The sequence below is a fragment of the Pelophylax lessonae genome (assembly GCF_965119305.1).
Source record: "Pelophylax lessonae genome assembly, chromosome: 3".
Lineage (NCBI taxonomy): Eukaryota > Metazoa > Chordata > Amphibia > Anura > Ranidae > Pelophylax > Pelophylax lessonae.
The window spans coordinates 531,213,154-531,232,702 of record NC_138770.1 but is presented as its reverse complement, the minus strand read 5'-3'; the positions used below and the strand labels follow the sequence as shown (position 1 = coordinate 531,232,702).

At 43.3% G+C, this 19,549-nt stretch overlaps 1 protein-coding gene across 1 annotated transcript in view; it reads right to left on the bottom strand.

Moving 5' to 3' along the window:
* SRD5A2 (steroid 5 alpha-reductase 2) overlaps positions 1 to 12,880 on the bottom strand; it is a 140,002-nt gene extending 127,122 nt beyond the window's left edge. The window contains exon 1 of the mRNA XM_082252083.1: positions 12,513 to 12,880. Coding sequence (XP_082108209.1) covers positions 12,513 to 12,793 — 281 coding nt within the window. The 5' untranslated portion in view covers positions 12,794 to 12,880. The remainder of the gene's footprint in view (positions 1 to 12,512) is intronic.
* Positions 12,881 to 19,549: the final 6,669 nt, after the last annotated feature.

Here is a 19,549-nt window from a genome sequence, read left to right as displayed (position 1 = left end):
TCACTGTGTACTGTGATCAGCTAATCTCCAGCACCACTGCCGCAACCTGCTCCAGGCCTCTTTTCAGCCCTCATCGTGTCAGCTACAGTGGATATAAAAAGTCTACACACCCCTGTCAGGTTTCTGTGATGTAAAAAAATGAAGATACCAACAAAAGATACGGCCGCACTCCACAGCTGAGATAAAATTATGAAGTTCCTTTATTCATCGTCAGACCAGACAGACAGGAGACAGGTTAATGCTTTCACACGACACACCGTGCTTGTTCACAACATTGATATAACAAAAACACATGTTATTTATGGCGTGGGCTCAAAGAAAAACCATACCTCAAACCACATGCGTTTCAATTACCCACTAATTGTGTGACCATTTCATGCTCCCAATAAAAACACTTATATGAAGAACTTAGGCCCCTTTCACACTTGTGCGACTTGAAAGTTGCACGATTTTGCCATGATTTTTAAGCAATTTTGATGCGATTTTGACTGGGCTTGAAGCAATGCCTATGTCTTTGGACCTCAAAATGTATTAAAATCGGGCCAAAGTAGTTCAGGGACTACTTTGAAGTTGCTGCAACTTTAAAGCGGTTGTAAACCCTAAAAAATAAAAAAAAAACCTGCAAGACAAAGGCATAATGAGCTAGTATGCATCGCATACTAGCCCATTATGTGTAACTTACCTTAGAACGAAGCCCGACACGGACCCCCGGACATCGCTTCGGGCGCTGCCATGATCCCTCGCCGTCTCTTCCGGGTTTGGCGGCTCCGGCGCGGTGATTGGCCGGAAGAGACGGCTTCCGGCACGGTGATTGGCCGGAGCCGCGATAACGTCGCTCCCGCGCATGCGCGCGGGAGTGATTTTCCGGCAAGCTCCCGGCAAATAAATTGAAGGTCCCCCCGGACCTTCAGAGTGCATTCGCCGCTCGCGCGAGCGGCTGCATGCACTGTAAATAGTGCCGGTTTAGGAGATATTATTTGTACCTACAGGTAAGCCTTATTATAGGCTTACCTGTAGGTAAAAGTGTAAAAAAGCGGGATACTACCGCTTTAAGTTGCGCATATTTGAATGGGTATCATTGGAAAACATGGGGAACGACATGTCATGCAACTCTGATGTCCAAAGTTGCATGACAAGTTGCACAAGTGTGAAAGGGGCCTAAATCACACAAAATCCAAAATACTGTAAAATATAAATACAGTTGTTCTCATAAGTTTACATACCCTGGCAGAATTTATGATTTCTTGGCCATTTTTCATGAATGATAACACAAAAACTTTTCTTTCACTCATGGTTAGTGTTTGGCTGACCATCTTGGTTAAGGGCAGTGCTAATAAATAGCAGTAGCCTACTGAGTTTGGTTCGCATTTTGCATGTAGTTAGTGTAGAGAAAGGAATCCCATTTGGCAGAGCCAGGAGCCAGGGAAAGGTTCCAGGATGAGGAGGACCAGAGTAGGGAAACACAGCTGTGTACTGTGATCAGCCAATCTCCAGCACCACTGCCGCAACCTGCTCCAGGCCTCTTTACAGCCCTCATTGTGTCAGCTACAGTGGATATAAAAAGTCTACACACCCCTGTCAGGTTTCTGTGATGTAAAAAGTAAGACAAAGATAAATCATTACAGAACTTTTTTTCACCTTTGATGTGATCAATAAACTACAACTCAATTGAAAAACAAACTGAAATATCTTTTTTTTCTTTTTTTGGGGGGGGGGGGGGGGAGTAAAACTAAAAAAACGAAAATAATGTGGTCGCATAAGTGTGCACTCCCTCTTATAACAGGGAATGTAGCCTTGTTCAAAATGAAGCAATCACATTCAAATTCATGTTAAATAGGAGTCAGTACACACCTGCCATCATTTAAAGTGCCTCTGATTAACCCCAAATAAAGTTCAGCTGTTCTAGCAGGTCTTTCTTGACATTTTCTTAGTCACATCCTACAACAAAACCCATGGCCCGCAGAGCATTAGTGGGATCTCATTGTTCAAAGGTATCAGTCAGGGGAAGGGTACAAAAGAATTTCCAAGGCTTTAGATATACCATGGAACACATGGAACACAGTCATCTTCAAGTGGAGAAAATATGGCACAACAGTGACATTCTGGAACAGAGGGCCCCTGCGCTATCACTAAAATGAGGACAGAAGAATAAGGATCGGCGTTTATAACAGATGTGGGATAGCTGCGGCTTCTAGTTTCAACCTTTCACAAATAACTGAATGATATGGTAAATAGTCAAATATTGAAGCTGCGCTTATCCTTAGTGGATACAAAATCAAGTAGTGCAAATACAATCAATAAATATGTGACTCCTAAACTGTAAAAAAGGTGACAGTCTAAGGCCCCTTTCACACATGCTGTCCGTTTGTCCGTTTTTCATCCATCCGTTGACGGATGAAAAACGGACATCAGTGTATCTCTATGTAAAAACGGACGACAACGGATGATCATCAGTTAACATCTGTTTTCATCCGCTTCCGTCAATGTCTGTATTTTTGAACGTATGAATGCCCTATTTTTCATCCGTCAAAAAAACGGATCGGACAAAAAACGGATGACAACGGATGAAAAACGGATGACAACGGATGAAAAACGGATGACAACGGATGAAAAATAGATAACTGACGAAGAACGGATGAAAAACGGATAACAACTGACGAAGAACTGATGAAAAACGGATAACAACTGACGAAAAACTGATGACAACTGACGAAAAACGGATGAAAAATGGATGAAAAACGGATGAAAAATGGATGAAAAACGGATGAAAAATGGATGAAAAACGGATGAAAAACTGATACATTTGACGTGACTGAACTGATGAACTGAACGGATGGTATGTGTGAAAGGGGCCTAAAGTGCTGGTAGTGCAACACAGTGCAGTAATGGGACTGCACATAGACAGAGAGATCAAATCAATTTGACTTCTGTGCTGTGAACAAAGTAACAATAAGGTGCTTTGAGTGCAACTAAAGTGCAAAGAAGATGAACTGAGGCTTTAGTCTCAGTTAGAACGATGCCAGTGATGACAGAGATAAAAAATGATTACTAAATAAATAACAGATGTTGAAGCATATTCAGGTGTAAAATAAGGTGATACAATGTGCAAGGTGCCCACGTGACAGCTGGATCAATCAAGTAAATAAACAATAGCTAGAACTATAAGGAAATCTAGCCATAAAAAGTCCATATATCAAGTAGATTATAAAGAACAGCAATAAATCTTCATAAAGTGGCGGTGACGTGCAATCAAGTGATGGGATCAGATGGGTGATCCCAACACCAGGTTGTGAACGGTGAAAAATGCCAGCAAATAACTCTTCTGGGTGTGCTACACCCTTACCTTACTGCTGTAAGGTTACAGCATTTACAGATGGATTCCACTATGATCCTGTAATCATCCCAGGCAGGAGGGGGGGGGGGGGGGGGAGGTGGATGTGTCAGTAGTATCCTTGTAGCTACCAAAGGTCAGCTGGCAAACGGGATTCTGAGTACTCTTTCAGTCTTCCAGGGGGATGGGGGACATCACAGTTCCTATACACTCGTAAGTAAGGGTGGATAAACAGAGAACTCCTTCTGGTGTAGTATTTTTAACGCTTTATTTGAAAAAAATATAGTAACTTACAGTAAAGTTTTCAATGACAAGCGGTAGGGCTGTGAGTCCCGAACGGTCCGCGATGCTGCACTTCCTGATTCAGCCTAACGTCTCTACGCGTATCGTCACAGTCACGTGACTTCTTCAGGAGAACGATACAGATCTCCTGAAGAAGTCACGTGACCGTGACGATACGCGTAGAGACGTTAGGCTAAATCAGGAAGTGGAACATTGCGGACCTGCCAAGAGGCCTACAGCAACATTAAAGGAGGTGCAGGAATATCTGGCAAGTACTGGCTGTGTGGTACATATGACAACAATCTCCCGTATTCTTTATATGTCTGGGTTGTGGGGTGGAGTAGCCAGACGGAAGCCTTTTCTCATGAAGAAAAACATCCAAGCCCGGCTAAATTTTGCAAAAACACATCTGAAGTCTTCCAAAAGCATGTGGGAAAATGTGGTCTGGTCTGATGAAACCAAGGTTGAACGTTTTGGCCATAATTCCAAAAGATATGTTTTAGAAAACAACACTGCACATCACCAAAAGAACACCATACCCACTGTGAAGCATGGTGGTGGCAGCATCATGCTTTGGGGCTGTTTTCCTTCCGCTGGAACAGGGGCCATAGTCAAGGTTGAGGGAATTGTGAACAGTTCCAAATACCAGTCAATATTGGCACAAAACCTTCAAGCTTCTGCTAGAAAGCTGAACATGAAGAGGAACATCATCTTTCAGCATGACAACGACCCAAAGCGTACATCCAAATCAACAAAGGAATGGCTTCACCAGAAGAAGATTAAAGTTTTGGAATGGCCCAGCCAGAGCTCAGACCTGAATCCAAAAATCTTTGGGGTGATCTGAAGAGGGTTGTGCACAGGAGATGCCCTTGCAATCTGACAGATTTGGAGTATTTTTGCAAAGAAAAGTGGGCAAATATTGCCAAGTTAAGATGTGCCATGCTGTTAGACTCATACCCAAAAAGACTGTGCTGTAATAAAATCAAAAGGTACTTCAACAAAGCTTTAGGGGTGTGCACACTTATGCACCCATATTCTTTTAGTTTTTTCTTTTTACTTCCCTCCACCTAAAAGATTTCAGTTTGTTGTTCAACTGAATTGTACAGTTTATTGGTCCCATAAAAGGTGGAAAAAGTTTTGAAATGAATTATCTTTGTCTAATTTTTTTTACATCACAGAAACCTGACATTTTACCAGGGGTATGTACCTGCCACCCTGCTACCCCTCCCACAAATGCCACCACGGTAAGACCAACTCAGTTTGTACCTCTCAGGCAGTGTTGTGCCCACTATGCCTGAGGTTACACCGCTGCACAACTCCCTGGTAGCAGCCATCCCAAATATACTGCTCTGCCACTGTTAGTGTTCAGCTGGGACCAGTGGCGGTTGGTGCTCAAAATTTTTTTTGGGGGGGGGGGCAAACAGAAAAATGAGTGACCAGCGTGCCCCCAATTAATGCAGGGTGCCACAGCGTGCCCCCCAATCAATGCAGAGCGCCACAGCGTGCCCCCCAATCAATGCAGAGTGCCACAGCGTGTCCCCCAATCAATGCAGAGCGCCACAGCGTGCCCCCCAATCAATGCAGAGTGCCACAGCGTGCCCCCCAATCAATGCAGAGTGCCACTGCGTGCCCCCAATCAATGCAGAGCGCCACAGCATTGTCCCCAATCAATGCAGAGCGCCACAGCATTGTCCCCAATCATTGCAGAGCGCCACAGCATTGTCCCCAATCATTGCAGAGCGCCACAGCATTGTCCCCAATCAATGCAGAGCGCCACAGCATTGTCCCCAATCATTGCAGAGCGCCACAGCATTGTCCCCAATCATTGCAGAGCGCCACAGCATTGTCGCCAATCATTGCAGAGTGCCACAGCGTGCCTCCCTCAATGCAGTGTGGGCTTCCCCCCCAAGACCAATGCACTTACCTGGCGGCGGCTTCTCTTCAGTCCCGGCGGCGGTGGCTTTTCCTCACTCTGTCCCCCGGCGCGTCTCCACGAGTACTTCCAGTCCCGCCTCCTCCTCGGCCAATGGCAAGGGGTTTGCCTTGCGGCCAATCAGGAAGCGCGTGTCGGACGCGCTTCCTGATTGGCCAGGAGGAGGATTGGTGTGGCAACTGCTCTGCGCCCCGGCTCCACCCTTTGCATCGCCCTATTAGAGCCTCTGGCTCTAATCAGGTGATGTAAAAAAAATCCCCATTAAGCTCCATGCGTCTGGCGCCCCTGCATGCAGATTAGGGGGCCGGACGCATGGATGGGGGGCGGCGCCCCTGCGCCCCATATACACCGGCCGCCACTGGCTGAGACATGTGTTGTGCTTGTGTGGAGGGGTGGTTCCTGAGAGTTACTAAGCCTGTGACTTAGAGTTATTGAACCTGTACTAAAAGTCACTGAAACGGTTACTAAGTGCTACTGATCCTGCCACCACAAGGGATACTGCCAGTATCTGTGAACTGCGGCTGTGGCTGCTAGTGCTCACTAATGTGCTCTGCAAGTGTAGGTGTTATGTAAATACAACTGTGCACCTGCCTTGTATGCTGCAACTTCATGCTGGATATTATACAGCTAGACCCACCCACAAGGAAGTAGTACCAACAGGCAATTGAGCCACAGTTTTACTGCTCCCTGACCATCCACCTAAAACCTAACATGCTGCCAGAGGGGTCTGTACATATGCCATAGCTGTGATGCTTTGCTTCTTAAGGCCTCTTTCACACGGGCACACCGCCCGATGGAGTCCGTTCTGCTCAGCGGGGGATCAATCCGCCGATCCCCGCTGAGCAGGCGGATGACAGCTCTGTCTCCGCTCTGTGTGCGGAGATGGAGCTATCAGATCCACGCTGTTTGATATGGGGAGATCGGATGAGAACGGACTGCCGATCCTCCAGACAGATGGAAAATAGGGTTTCCATCCGTCCAGATTTCACAGACAGGATTGGATTGAAGAGCAGCGGGTGTCAGCGGACATGTTTCCGCTGACATCCGCTGCCCCATAGGGGTGCATGGAGCATCCGATCAGGTGAAAAACTGACAGGCGGATCGGATCGCCCGTGTGAAAGGGGCCCTAACACAGCTTGTTGAGTGCCTTAGCCTCAGTTCATATATATGCAGTGCGGGAAACATTTATATGCGGTGCGGGAAACATCCCATGAATGGAGTGCAATTTTAATGCGGTGCGTAAAACATGTTTCCCGCACCGCATTAAAATTGTACTCCATTCATGGGATCTTACACCGGTGTCAATGATAAATTATGACACCCAAAACAGGCTGCAAAGCGCAGTGCAATTGCAAGAATCGTATCACATTGAGAACGTTGTGAACACCCATGCGATCCGATGCTGGTGCAACAAAACAAAAGATACCTTCACCTTTTTTGTGCGGTGTGGTGCAAACTAGGCCCATAAAAAATGAACTCAAATCGCACTGCAAATAATCACATGTGATTTGATTAAAGAATGCGTTGCAAGTGTGAACCCAGGTTTAGAGTGGGCAAGAAGCTCTTATCACTGTGTACTTCATTTAGTAACTGCCTCTTTGCCCTTTTACACCTAGTGAATTTTTCACTTATGGTGGCTTCTGCTTGCATATAAAATCCAACAAGTTGTTAAATAAATATTTGAAAACAATAATTTGCAGAACTGGAAAAGCAGCATTCATGCTTAAAAATCTAAAGAATAAAACACAGTCCATTCACAGAACAGTGAAGTAGTAGAGCAAAGACTTCTCCTTTGAGATGTGCTTCTCATTCGTTTGCTGCCTGCGATTCAAACACTGTGCATGATTTATACAAGATGTTCTTGAGATAACTGGCACTGCTACAAAACAATTTTTGTCATGAATGATGAGGATTGTTCAGAAACTTTTAATTAATACATGGCTAAAAACATACTGGCTTCCTAGAGAGGAACTATATTAAAGCTATATTGTATCCCCTGTGTAAAAAATTAAAAAAAACCTGCAGGATAATGGCATGATCTGCTAGTATGCATCACATACTAGCACATTATGAAATACTTACCTTAGAATGAAGCCCCGACATGGTCACCCGGACACCGCTGAGGGAACAGACATGTTCCCTCGGGTCTCCTCCTGGTTCGGCGGCTCCGGTGCTGTGAGTCACTCCCTCACATGCGCGCGGGAGTTCACTTTCCGGCAAGGAGCGCTGGTGTCAGTGGCTGCATGCAGGGTGAATATCTCCTAAACCGTGCAGGTTTAGGAGATATTAATTTTACCTACAGCTAAGCCTTATTATAGGCTTACCTGTAGGTAAAAAATTAAACAGCGGAGTATACTACCGCTTTAACTCAAATTGTGTTAATAGTTTAAAAATATTTGAGCACTAAACAAGCACTAAACGTATTCTCCCTGGAGAAGAGATGATTGAGAGGAGATATATTAGCAATATACAAATATCTCAATGGTGATCTCAGCGTACATAGGAAACTATGTACAGTCTCAGAGTGTATGAGGACACGTGGCTACACAATGAGATTAGAGGAGAAGCGGTTAAACCTTAAGCTATGTAGGAGGCTTTTTACTGTCAGGGCGATAAGGATGTGGAACTCTCTTCCACAATTGGTGGAGTCAGCAGGAAGTATTGGCAGATTTAAAAGACTCTTGGACATGCATCTTAGCGAACGCAATACACAGGGATATGGAAAATGATTATCGACACAAACACACACCCACACAGGTTGAACTGGATGGACAAGTGTCTTTATTCAACCTTACCAACTATGAATTCACTAAGACAGTTGCAACACTCTTCTGGTGGTATGGCCCTTTAAAATGATCAGTGCCCGATTCAGAACATCTTTGACACTTTTGGTGGCAGCGGGAAAAACGTAAAAAATGCAAGCCTGTGGAAACTAGCTAACTGAGACGAGGGCCTTGTTTGGTGTAGAAGGGAATAAGTGGGAGCTTTGCACATATAAGACTGGCTGTGGTACACTTTTGGCAGTCTGCACTACCTCTGGCCACCAGTAACAGGAGATTATACTCCAATATACTGTAACTGGATGGCCACACATGGGCAGATACAAATCTTGCATGCAATCTGGAGCACTTTAAGAGTTAGGGAGCAGTCTAGCAATTAGCACACACTTTTGGGATTCCTCAAGTTAGCCTTTAAACTCGAATCCTTGTGTTAATCATTCTTCCCACTGCCTATGTACAGTATACAAGGCACATGATCTAGGGTACCTTGCCACCACCTTGCGGTTTCTCCGCTGACTGGTCTGCTAGGCAACCATACACACACACAGATCTGCTAGTTTACAATCTATATGCAATCTGCCAACACACAGTGCAATTTCATACAGATCGGCAAGGAGCTTAGACAGAGCACATAGACACTACAAAGCAACAATCTTTCCAGGGATATGTGTCCTAGCCTAGTACACAGAACATTCATTAATTTTATTTAAAAAAAATATAAATGATAAAATAAATACAAAGAAAAGAATTACAAAAAATGCTAAAGGACATATAAACGGATAATGTACGGTCCGTGTATACCCTGCTTTATCTATATCTACAAGGATATGAGAATGTCATTAGCATCTATGTGTCAATTCTGGTTTACCGATCTACTCTTTTCTTTCAAATTCTAATTTGGAAATATCCATTTACTATTGATTACTAAATTAAGAAAATACAGTATCTTTAATATTCCTGAATTCAAATTTATCTGTATGCCACATCTCAGCTATTGGTAAAATTACCCTACTTCTACACCTATGTTACCGGGATATTCACTTCTTTTTAAATAGCCCACTTACTGTTGAAATGATCTCAATGGTATACAGTATGTCCTCCTGACTACTGGTTCAGCTTTTCCATGATATACTGGGACACTTATTGTAGCAGTGTTTAAACCTAATATGTTTTGTGGGTATTATTTTTACAAACTTAGTGTAATAATATGGCCAGCGAGCAATAAAATGAAAAAGATAACACAACTGGCACCTCCATTCTAGAGGGAGTAGAAAATCCCAACTTGATCTAGTTCTGTCAATTTAGAGCACAACACAAATTCCTTTTACACAGTGTTTTATAGGAAATGAAAACGGTTGAAGCAGACATGCTGTCCTTGAAAACACGTGTGCTGTAATTCAGAACAATAGTTGAAACATTGTTTTGTGGGCATGGAGAGTTACGTCAAATATTTGCTGAATACAAAGGTTGGTTACTCAACTGTATGAAACCAAAAAGATGAGTAATTTCAAATAATAATAATAAAGTAATACTGGCCATGCACATGCAATACAAAATCTTTGGGAAAAATCATTTCACTATTTAAATAGTTTGATCAATGAACAATTGTGGTCATAAAAAAAAACTTCTAGTCCTTGCACAAAACAACTAAATATGAAAATCCTTTTTTTAGGTGTTTGTACACATATGTATTCAAATCACTTTTAATGCTTAAGCCGGCCACTGGTTCAGCAGGAACCAGCAGAATTTCAATCAATGTATGGGCAGGCTGGTTGTACACAAGTTCGACGATCAGTGCCGTTGGCTATAGCCGGCAAAACTGATCGTTGTATTCTTCAGGGAGGGAGGGCTCCCCACTATCAGAATATCATACCACAGCAAGAAGGATTCCTACATCCATCTCAAATGTGTAGATTGGGAAATTGGTTAATTTTTCTTTTTTCATTAAACCCGCTAGTTAAACGAAAATTTTGTCAAATTTATGACCAATTGATTATTTATCATTGCGTGCATGCCCAGCATTAAACAGCTACTCGAGAAATTAATTTACAGGGTCACTTGACCAACAGAAAATAAATGACAAAGTAAAATTGTCTCTTGTGGCAAGATATTGAAATGGGGATAAAATAACATCAATGCTGACAAAGAAAGCACCTGTGTTGTACATATTCAAAGGAATAGAAAGGACAAGGTCTCTGCAATATAGCTTACATAGTAGGAATGTCTTACATAGACAATTGTCAAGTTATCAAATTGCTGAAGATAAATGAAATGAATCACCCAATCACAAACTGTTCATGGGATCAAGTGCAAAATAATATAGCAAGGCTATACCATGTAATTAGAGTGAAATAGGGTGAGAAGCTAGGAAAACCTAAACCAAAAGTGATGTGTGCCGTGTCAAATATAGGGATATTTGGAACCTAATACTTAGTACCCTTAGACAAATGAGTATACGGCAAGTAGGAGCTGTGTCTGATGAACAGCAAATAGAAGATTCTGCCTGCAACATACCTCAGATTTTCAGAATTTCTTTCACGCAAGCTCTGTGGTCAGTTGTGACAAGATTGTTAATATACAGGATTGTCTGGTTTGTGTTTAAAAGAGAAATTTGGAGTTAAGAACTAAAAAAAAAAAAAAAACATTTATACTCACTAAGGTGTATGCAGCATCTGTCCCTTGCTAGTTTTGCCCTGAGAACTGAACGATCAAACACCGCTGATCAATCAGTTCTCCCCTCCGCTCTGTCAGTCGCTCTGCCCCCCCCCCAACACTCACTGGAGCGTTAGGCTGTGGAGGGGGTGAAAGCAGCTGGCTTATTATCCCAGCCGCTGGAGCTCTCTGGCCTGCTCTTTCAATACAGGAGGGTTTGGGACCTGGCTTTTTCCAAAATGCACTGTCCTGAACTGCACGATGACACGCCGCTGTGGTTCAACAGACTGTTGACTGAACTTCTCCAGGTTCCAGACCCTGGAATCTGGATATCCGGTGGGATCTCCCTCTTAACCCATGTGTTAGATACTGGGGGTGTTAAAACCTTTGATCAACTTAAAGCGGAATTTAACCTCCCTAACTCTATGTTCTTTCGCTACCTACAGTTACGACATGCTCTATTATCCCAGCAGCTCACTAAGAAGCTGAGCCAGGGGGGGATCTCGACTGTAAAGTGGAAATTGATCCAGAACCATGACCAGCTGAGTGACGCCCGTGGTTGGCTGAAAATGGGGACAGGAGTGTCACAGGAGTGTAGTACTAACTGCACTCCTGTTATCCATAGAAGAATTAGGACCAAAATAGCTTTTCCTTTAAAGACGAACTCACTCTGAGGAAAATACCAAGTTATTCTTGCAGTAGGGCTCTCCCTGCACTGCAAGGGTAAATGCTCATCTTTGTCTAGTGTACCAATATGAGGCAGTTTTACATACAGTACTTTATCCCTTGCTTCCCTGGAAGCCAGCACTTTCCTCTCCATACGGGTTGTGGATGAGCCCTCATTGTCCTCATTTACAATGGAGAACTAGTGCTCCTTCATTGTAATTGATGACGTCAGCATGCCTGCGACCAACAGAGCATTGAAGAGAGAAGGAAGCCTGTGGTGGCGAGTAGTAAGATAAGTAAAACTGCTTTAAATGATCCCCTAGCCAAAAATCAGCATTTATATTCAATATTTCTTTATTATAATTTCCAGAAAAACATTAAAACTCAACATACCAACGTTGTGAGGAAAAAAAAAATATATACACTCAGGTCTTAATCCAAAGAAACAAAGTCCTAATTATCCGACTAGGAGATTAATATCATAAAGACTTCTACTGTATACCCATATTCCATTTTAACAATCACACTATTAAGAGCAAAAAAAAAAGGAAAGGAGAAAGAAGAAAAAAAAAAAAAGAAAAAAAAAAGAAAAAAAAGAAAAAGAAAAAAAAAGGAAAAAAATTTCAGTCTCCCCCCTCTCCCTCCAACTTCAATCCAACCATAACAGAATCAAAGAAAAAATCAGCATTTAAATGGGGCTCCCCACTATTAAAATGTCCTTAGTGTTTAGCTTAACACACCCACTGGATTATGATAAAGCTATACATAATAGTTCTGATGATACCTTGGAAGTAGTACACTGGCATAATAATTCTGATAACACTTATGTCTTACCTTTCTTACATAATAATACTTTTAGATGTCTTACCTATGAAAGTAGTGTCCGCAGAACATCACAAGGAGCATCTTACATCCCAGGGTGTCCCATCGTTGACTGTATAGCACCGCCAATACAGGTACAAAGAACGATGGCGATTCCTGAATGAACCAGGCATATTTGGCTGGAATCAGAATACATTTTGACGGGTTTTTTTTAGGAACATGTTTCCCATATCCAGCAGGTTCAGTCACTTGACGGAGAAGAAATAACAGCCCAACAATGATAAGTGTGGAACTCAAATAAAAGTCCAGGTCCTGTGTGCACTGCATAGTTGAGGATCACTGGCAGAGGAGAGTTCTCAGACGCTCGGAGGTGTTTTCATAACCAGCTCTTCATTCACTATAAATACTACAGTAGGAAACTCACACATCTCTAGCAAACTGCTGGGAAGAATGTCCTGTAAAAGTATCCTCCCATAAGGCAAGACAACAGTGCACAGTTTAAGGTACAGCCCATGACTACTGTAAAGCTAACAGCCTCCAGAGTATGTAGACAATGGGAACAGTCAGCATTTTACATATCTATAAAACAGAATTGTAATACTACAAAATATGTACAACGGAAATTTAAAAAAGGGCAAGGAATTCCATTGCTTTTCGCTTGTTCAACTACATTATATTATCTAAAAAAAAAGGTTTTGGCAAAAGTCCCAGCCACTGGTATTCCTTTGTCCTTGCTTTGTTCTTTTTAATTCACATATCGGAGGGACTGACCAGATTTAAAGTGTTACTAAACCCACAACAGTAAAATCAGTCTGTAAATGCAGTAAAGCATGCTTGTTATACTCACTGTGGAACCTAAAGGAAAGGGGTAATCCTCTGCATTGTGTAAAAGAGCTGCTTGATCCTGTCTTCTCTGATCCTCCCCTTCTTCCACAGTCCTCAATCCATCCCCTGAAAGAAAGGAGCCTGGGGGGCACCCTGCACATGCTCAGTTTGGTGTGTATTGCTAGAGAGTTGTTTTTGTTGTCTTAGGAGGGTGCTACACGAACCCAGCTTGTAAGGCCGATAATACACCTCAGGAAGTGCCTCCATGGTTAACAGAAGATAGACTTAGAGCTAAACTAGAGAAACTTAACATAAATAAATCCCCGGGACCGGATGGCTTGCACCCGAGGGTTCTTAATGAGCTCAGCCAGGTGATTGCCAGACCATTATTCTTGATCTTTAAGGATAGTTTACAGACGGGTATGGTGCCAGCTGATTGGAAAAAAGCCAACGTGGTACCAATATTTAAGAAGGGGCCGAGATATATCCCGGGTAACTATAGGCCGGTCAGCCTAACATCTGTAGTCTGCAAAATTTTGGAGGGGATGTTAAGGGACCACATACAAGACTTTAGTAATAAAAACGGTATTATAAGTAGTAATCAGCATGGATTCATGAAAAATCGTTCTTGCCAAACCAATCTATTAACCTTCTACGATGAAGTGAGCAGCCACCTAGATAAAGGTAAGCCTGTGGATGTGGTGTATCTGGACTTTGCAAAGGCCTTTGACACCGTTCCCCACAAACGATTACTGTACAAACTAAGGAAGGTAGGTATGGACCATAAGGTGAGTACCTGGATAGAGAACTGGCTCCAGGGGAGAGTACAGAGGGTGGTGATTAATGGGGAGTACTCGGATTGGGCGGGTGTGGAAAGTGGGGTCCCCCAGGGTTCTGTCCTGGGACCAATCCTGTTTAATTTGTTCATAAACGATCTAGAGGAGGGGATATCGAGTACAATCTCAGTATTTGCAGATGATACTAAACTAGGCATGCCAATATCTTCTATGCAGGATGTGGAAACCTTGCAAGCAGACCTGAACAAAATAACGGGGTGGGCAATTACATGGCAGATGAGGTTTAATGTTGAAAAATGTAAAGTAATGCACTTGGGGGCCAGAAACCAGAAAGCAAGCTACTCACTAGGGGGGGAACCTCTGGGTGAGTCTAGGATGGAAAAGGACTTGGGGGTACTGGTAGACAACAAGCTTGGCAGTGGCATGCAATGCCAAGCCGCCGCAAGCAAAGCCAACAGAATACTGGGATGTATAAAAAAGGGGATTCACTCCAGAAATAAAGAGATTATTCTCCCACTCTACAAGACTCTGGTCCGGCCACATCTGGAGTATGCTGTCCAGTTCTGGGCACCGGTCCTCAGGAAGGATGTGCTGGAATTGGAGAAGGTCCAGAGAAGGGCAACAAAAATAATTAGGGGAATGGAGGACATCAGCTATGAGGAAAGACTACAAGCACTGAACCTTTTCTCTCTGGAGAAAAGACGATTGAGGGGGGATATGATATCAATGTACAAATACTGTACTGGTGACCCGAGCATAAGGAACAAACTATTCAGAGAAAGGAGATACAATAAGACACGTGGCCACTCACTAAAACTAGAGGAAAGGCGGTTTAACCTTAAAGTGCGTAAGGGGTTCTTCACTGTAAGAGCAGTAAGGATGTGGAATTCTCTTCCACAAGCAGTCGTATCAGCAGGGAGCATCGATAGTTTCAAAAAACTAGTAGATGGACACCTTAAAGACCACAATATACAGGGGTATACAATGTACGGTTAAAAGCAAACACACACACGCATCATAGGTTGAACTGGATGGACTGATGTCTTTTTTCAACCTTACTAACTATGTAACTATGTAACTATGTAACTATGTGATCAGCACAGGGCCAATCAGCACTGTCCAGACAAAGGGTCAGGGGTCCTGCAGCCTCATAGGACAATCAGAGTAGAATGAAAACTCCTCCTACAAGTTTTAACCATGCAGTGATAGAAGTCACAAGACTGTTCTAACTGCTGATGAGAAAAGGTATTTAGCAGTTTATATTTACTAAAATAATTGCATTTCCATGTTCTGTGTACTGTGGGAGACCAGATATAGTGAATGCAGTGTCCTGGGTTTAGTAACACTTTAACTCACATACGCTGCAGAAACTTACAGTCTAACATGCAATATTCAGTCTAATGCTGGCCATGCATTTTTTAATTAATACAATACGATGTGTGAAATAATCATTTAAAGCAATGCAAAAGGTATATTTGTTTTAAAGAAAATGCAGTCATTTTTAAAAAGTTTGTTGTAAAAGTAAACAAACACTGCTTAGCTTAATATGACACTAAGCTCTGGGTTTAAAAACTTCTATTTATGTATGTATTCTTAACTCAAATAGTACCTTCTATTGCTCTCAGCCTCCTCCAAATCTCCAAATTGCGTTTCTTTGCTGCTGTGAACTGACTTCCTGTTAGAGAGTGGCTACGTTTATTTTCCATGGTTCCACTGTATGTAGGAACATAGCTGCCCTTTCTTGCTTGCTCCTGAGATAGACTATGTACTTTGTCAATGGTGGTCAGTGTGACGAAATGCGGTATCAGATCCCTGCCCTTCTCACCAACTTGTGACACAGGACTGGGCAATCTCACACCGTGCTGTCATTTGCGTAACAATGCCACTCTCAGCTGCACCCTGTACAAAGATTTTCCAGCTCACAGGACCACAATCTAGGTGCCAGGAGCCTGAGAGTGATAGTCACTGGGTTAGGTTACTTAAGCAATTACCTCTTTAACCACTTTACCACCGGAGGATTTTCCTGCTGTACGTCCAGGCCACTTTTTGCGATTCGGCACTGTGCGACTTTAACTGACAATTGCGCGGTCATGCAACGCCGTACCCAAACAAAATTTACGTCCTTTTTTCCCACAAACAGAGCTTTCTTTTGGTGGTATTTGATCACCTCTGCGCTTTTCATTTTTTGCGATATTAATAAAAAAAAGCGACAATTTTTAAAAAATAATATTTTTCTAATTTGACAGTTAAAAAATATCCAATATATTACATTTTTGTCATATATTTAGGCCGAAATGTATTTAGCTACATGTCTTTGACAAAAAAATTCTCAATGAGCGTATTTTTAACCGCTTTAAGACCGGAAGATTTTACCACATTCCTGACCAGGCCATATTTTGTGATTCGGCACTGCGTTACTTTAACGGACAATTGCGCGGTCATGCAAAGCTGTACCCAAATTAAATTTATGTCCTTTTTTCCCCCATAAACAGAGCTTTCTTTAGGTGGTATTTGATCACCTCTGCGATTTTTACTTTTTGCGCTATAAACAAAAAAAGAGCGACAATTTTGAAAAAGTAACAATATTTTTCACATTTTTTTATATGAAATTCCTCCAAAAAAAAATGTAAAAATCCAAATTTTTTAACATTTCAGGCCAATTTGTTTTCTGCTACATATTTTTGGTTAAAAAAAATCGCAATAAGCGTATTTTGATTGGTTTGCGCAAAAGTTATCGCAGCTACTAACTACGGGAAATTTATGTAATTTTTATTGTTTTTTTTTTTTGACAAGTAATGGCAGCGATCTGGCGGTGATCTGCGATTTTTTTTGCGGGACTGCGACATTGCGGCGGACAGAGCGGACCCTTGACTGACATTTTTGACACTTTTGGGGGTACCAGTGACATTACTACAGTAATCAGTGTTAAAAATATGCTGTAAAAATGACACCGGCATTGAAGGGGTTAACTTTTATTGGTGATCAAGGGGTTAATGTATGCCTGGTGCTTACTAACGTGTGTGGGGGGAGGGGACTGTGTGACACAGGCACAGATCTCAGGTTCAGCTATGCTGAATCCTGCAATCTGTCCCTGCCTGTCACTTAGGAGATCCGCCCGCTTTGTTTACACCAGCGGGCGGATCTCCACACTCGATCCCCGATGATCGGGGAAGAGCGGCAGTGATCACCGCCGCTCCTCCCCTGGCCCGACTCCCGCTGTGAATGAATACAGCGGGAGCGAGCCTCCGGCGGCGCGCGCGCCGCCCACAAGGGGAGGAGTCCAGCGACATAGGTCTACTAACCACTTTGCCGCAGTAGGCTCAACGTGAGCGGTCGGCAAGTGGTTAAGCAAGCTACTACCACCACCACCTTTTGACCGAGAAGGAAGAAACTCATGATCTTAGCAATACCAATTATGATTTTAGAATAAACGTCTGTAACATACAGGCAGGTATTCTCAGAGGATTTATACTATACAGTAACGCTCTTCAAGAGACACAAATTATTTTTCTTTTTCTTTGCATAGCACAGTTAGAGACAAGGTTAACACTTTTAAAATACGGTTTAATAAAGAAAAGGCAAGAAATGGTGCAAATAAAATATTTACAGAAAATAAGCATTACTAGCAATAAAGAAATAATCAAGCAACAGAGAAATAAAAAAAGAGGTAAAATGGAAGGATACTTGCAAAGTCCTGCTTTCAAGCAGAGTTCAGTCAATTAGCAAGGTGTTATTTGTTCTCATATGATAAACTTATATAGTGCTATATAATGGTCGCGCTCAACCAATCAAATACACTAATTAATTGGGTGCAAAGATTATAAAATTATATGTGATAACAAGTGAATAAACATATGCATGTATAAAGTGCAAGGTGCAAAATTAAGATAATATAAAAAATCCAATATTAATATTAAGTGCAAGTGAAGACAAAGTGCAAAGTGCAATGAATATGACAATCAGGTGGTAATAAATATAATCATGGAACAGAGGATAATAACAGTCCAATAAAAACGATTCTGAAGGGGATGTGTAAAATCTCTTATTTTATCAATTTGTAAAATTGCCGCACTTCTTAATACTGTCTTCAGCACCTCCACCAAAGCAGGACCACCCAGTGTGCACGAAAAGGCTAAACAGATAAAACAGACCCCATTAGTAACAGGGGGTCAGTTGATGGCTGAAAACCACAATTCGTAGAGACAGGGTAGTTGGCCGATAGGAACCAGTAAGGTCAGTCTCCAATGGACACCTTCAAAACACCTGTACCATCCTCGCAGCACTACATCTCCTGTAGTATGCCCGCAGCCCTGCATTCCCCTGTACCATGCCCGCAGCACTGCATTCTCCTGTAAAATGCCCGTAGCCCTGAATTCTCCTGTAAAATGCCCGCAGCCCTGCATTCTCCTGTACCATGCCCGCAGCCCTGCATTCTCCTGTACAATGCCTGCAGCCCTGCATTCTCCTGTACAATGCCTTCAGCCCTGCATTCTCCTGTACCATGCCCGCAGCCCTGCATTTTCCTGTACCATGCCTGCAGCCCTGCATTCTCCTGTACCATGCCCGCAAAAGACATTCTCCTGTACAATGCCCGCAGCCCTGCATTCTCCTGTACCATGCCCGCAGCCCTACATTCTCCTGTGCAATGCCCACAGCCCTGCAATCTCCTGTACCATGACCGCAGCCCTGCATTCTCCTGTACCATGCCCGCAGCCCTGCATTCTCCTGTACAATGCCCGCAGCCCTGAATTCTCCTGTACCATGCCCGCAGCCCTGCATTCTCCTGTACCATGCCCGCAGCCCTGCATTCTCCTGTACCATTACCATGCCCACAGCCCTGCATTCTCCTGTACCATGCCCGCAGGGGAGGGGTCAGTGTAGATGTCAGTGTAGGAGGGGTCAGTGTAGGGGGGGTCAGTGTAGGTGTCAGTGAAGGGGTCAGTGTAGGCGTCAATGAAGCGGTCAGTGTAGGTGTCAATGAGGGGGGGGGGTCAGTGTAGGTGTCAGTGTAGGGGAGTCAGTGTAGGTGTCAGTGTAGGTGTTAATGTGGGGGGGGGGTCAGTGAAGGGTTCAGTGGAGGGGGTCAGTGTAGGTGTCAGTGAAGGGGTCAATGTAGAGGGGTTAGTGTAAGGGTTAAGAGAAGGGGGTGTTAGTGTAGGGGGGGTCAATGTAGGGGGGGGTCAGTGTAGGGGGGGTCAGTGAAGGTGTCAGTATAGGGGGGTCAGTTTAGGTGTCAGTGTAGGGGGGTCAATGTAGAGGGGTAAGTGTCAGTGTAAGGGGAATCAGTGTAGGAGGGCCAGTGTAGGGGGGCCAGTCTAGGGGTCAGTGTAGAGGTCAGTGAATGTGTCTGTGTAGGGGTCAGTGTAGGTGTCAGTGAAGGGGATCAGTAAAGGAGGGGCAGGGAAGAAGGGTCAGTGAAGGGGGGCCAGTGTATGTGTCACTGTAGGGGGGTCAGTGAAGG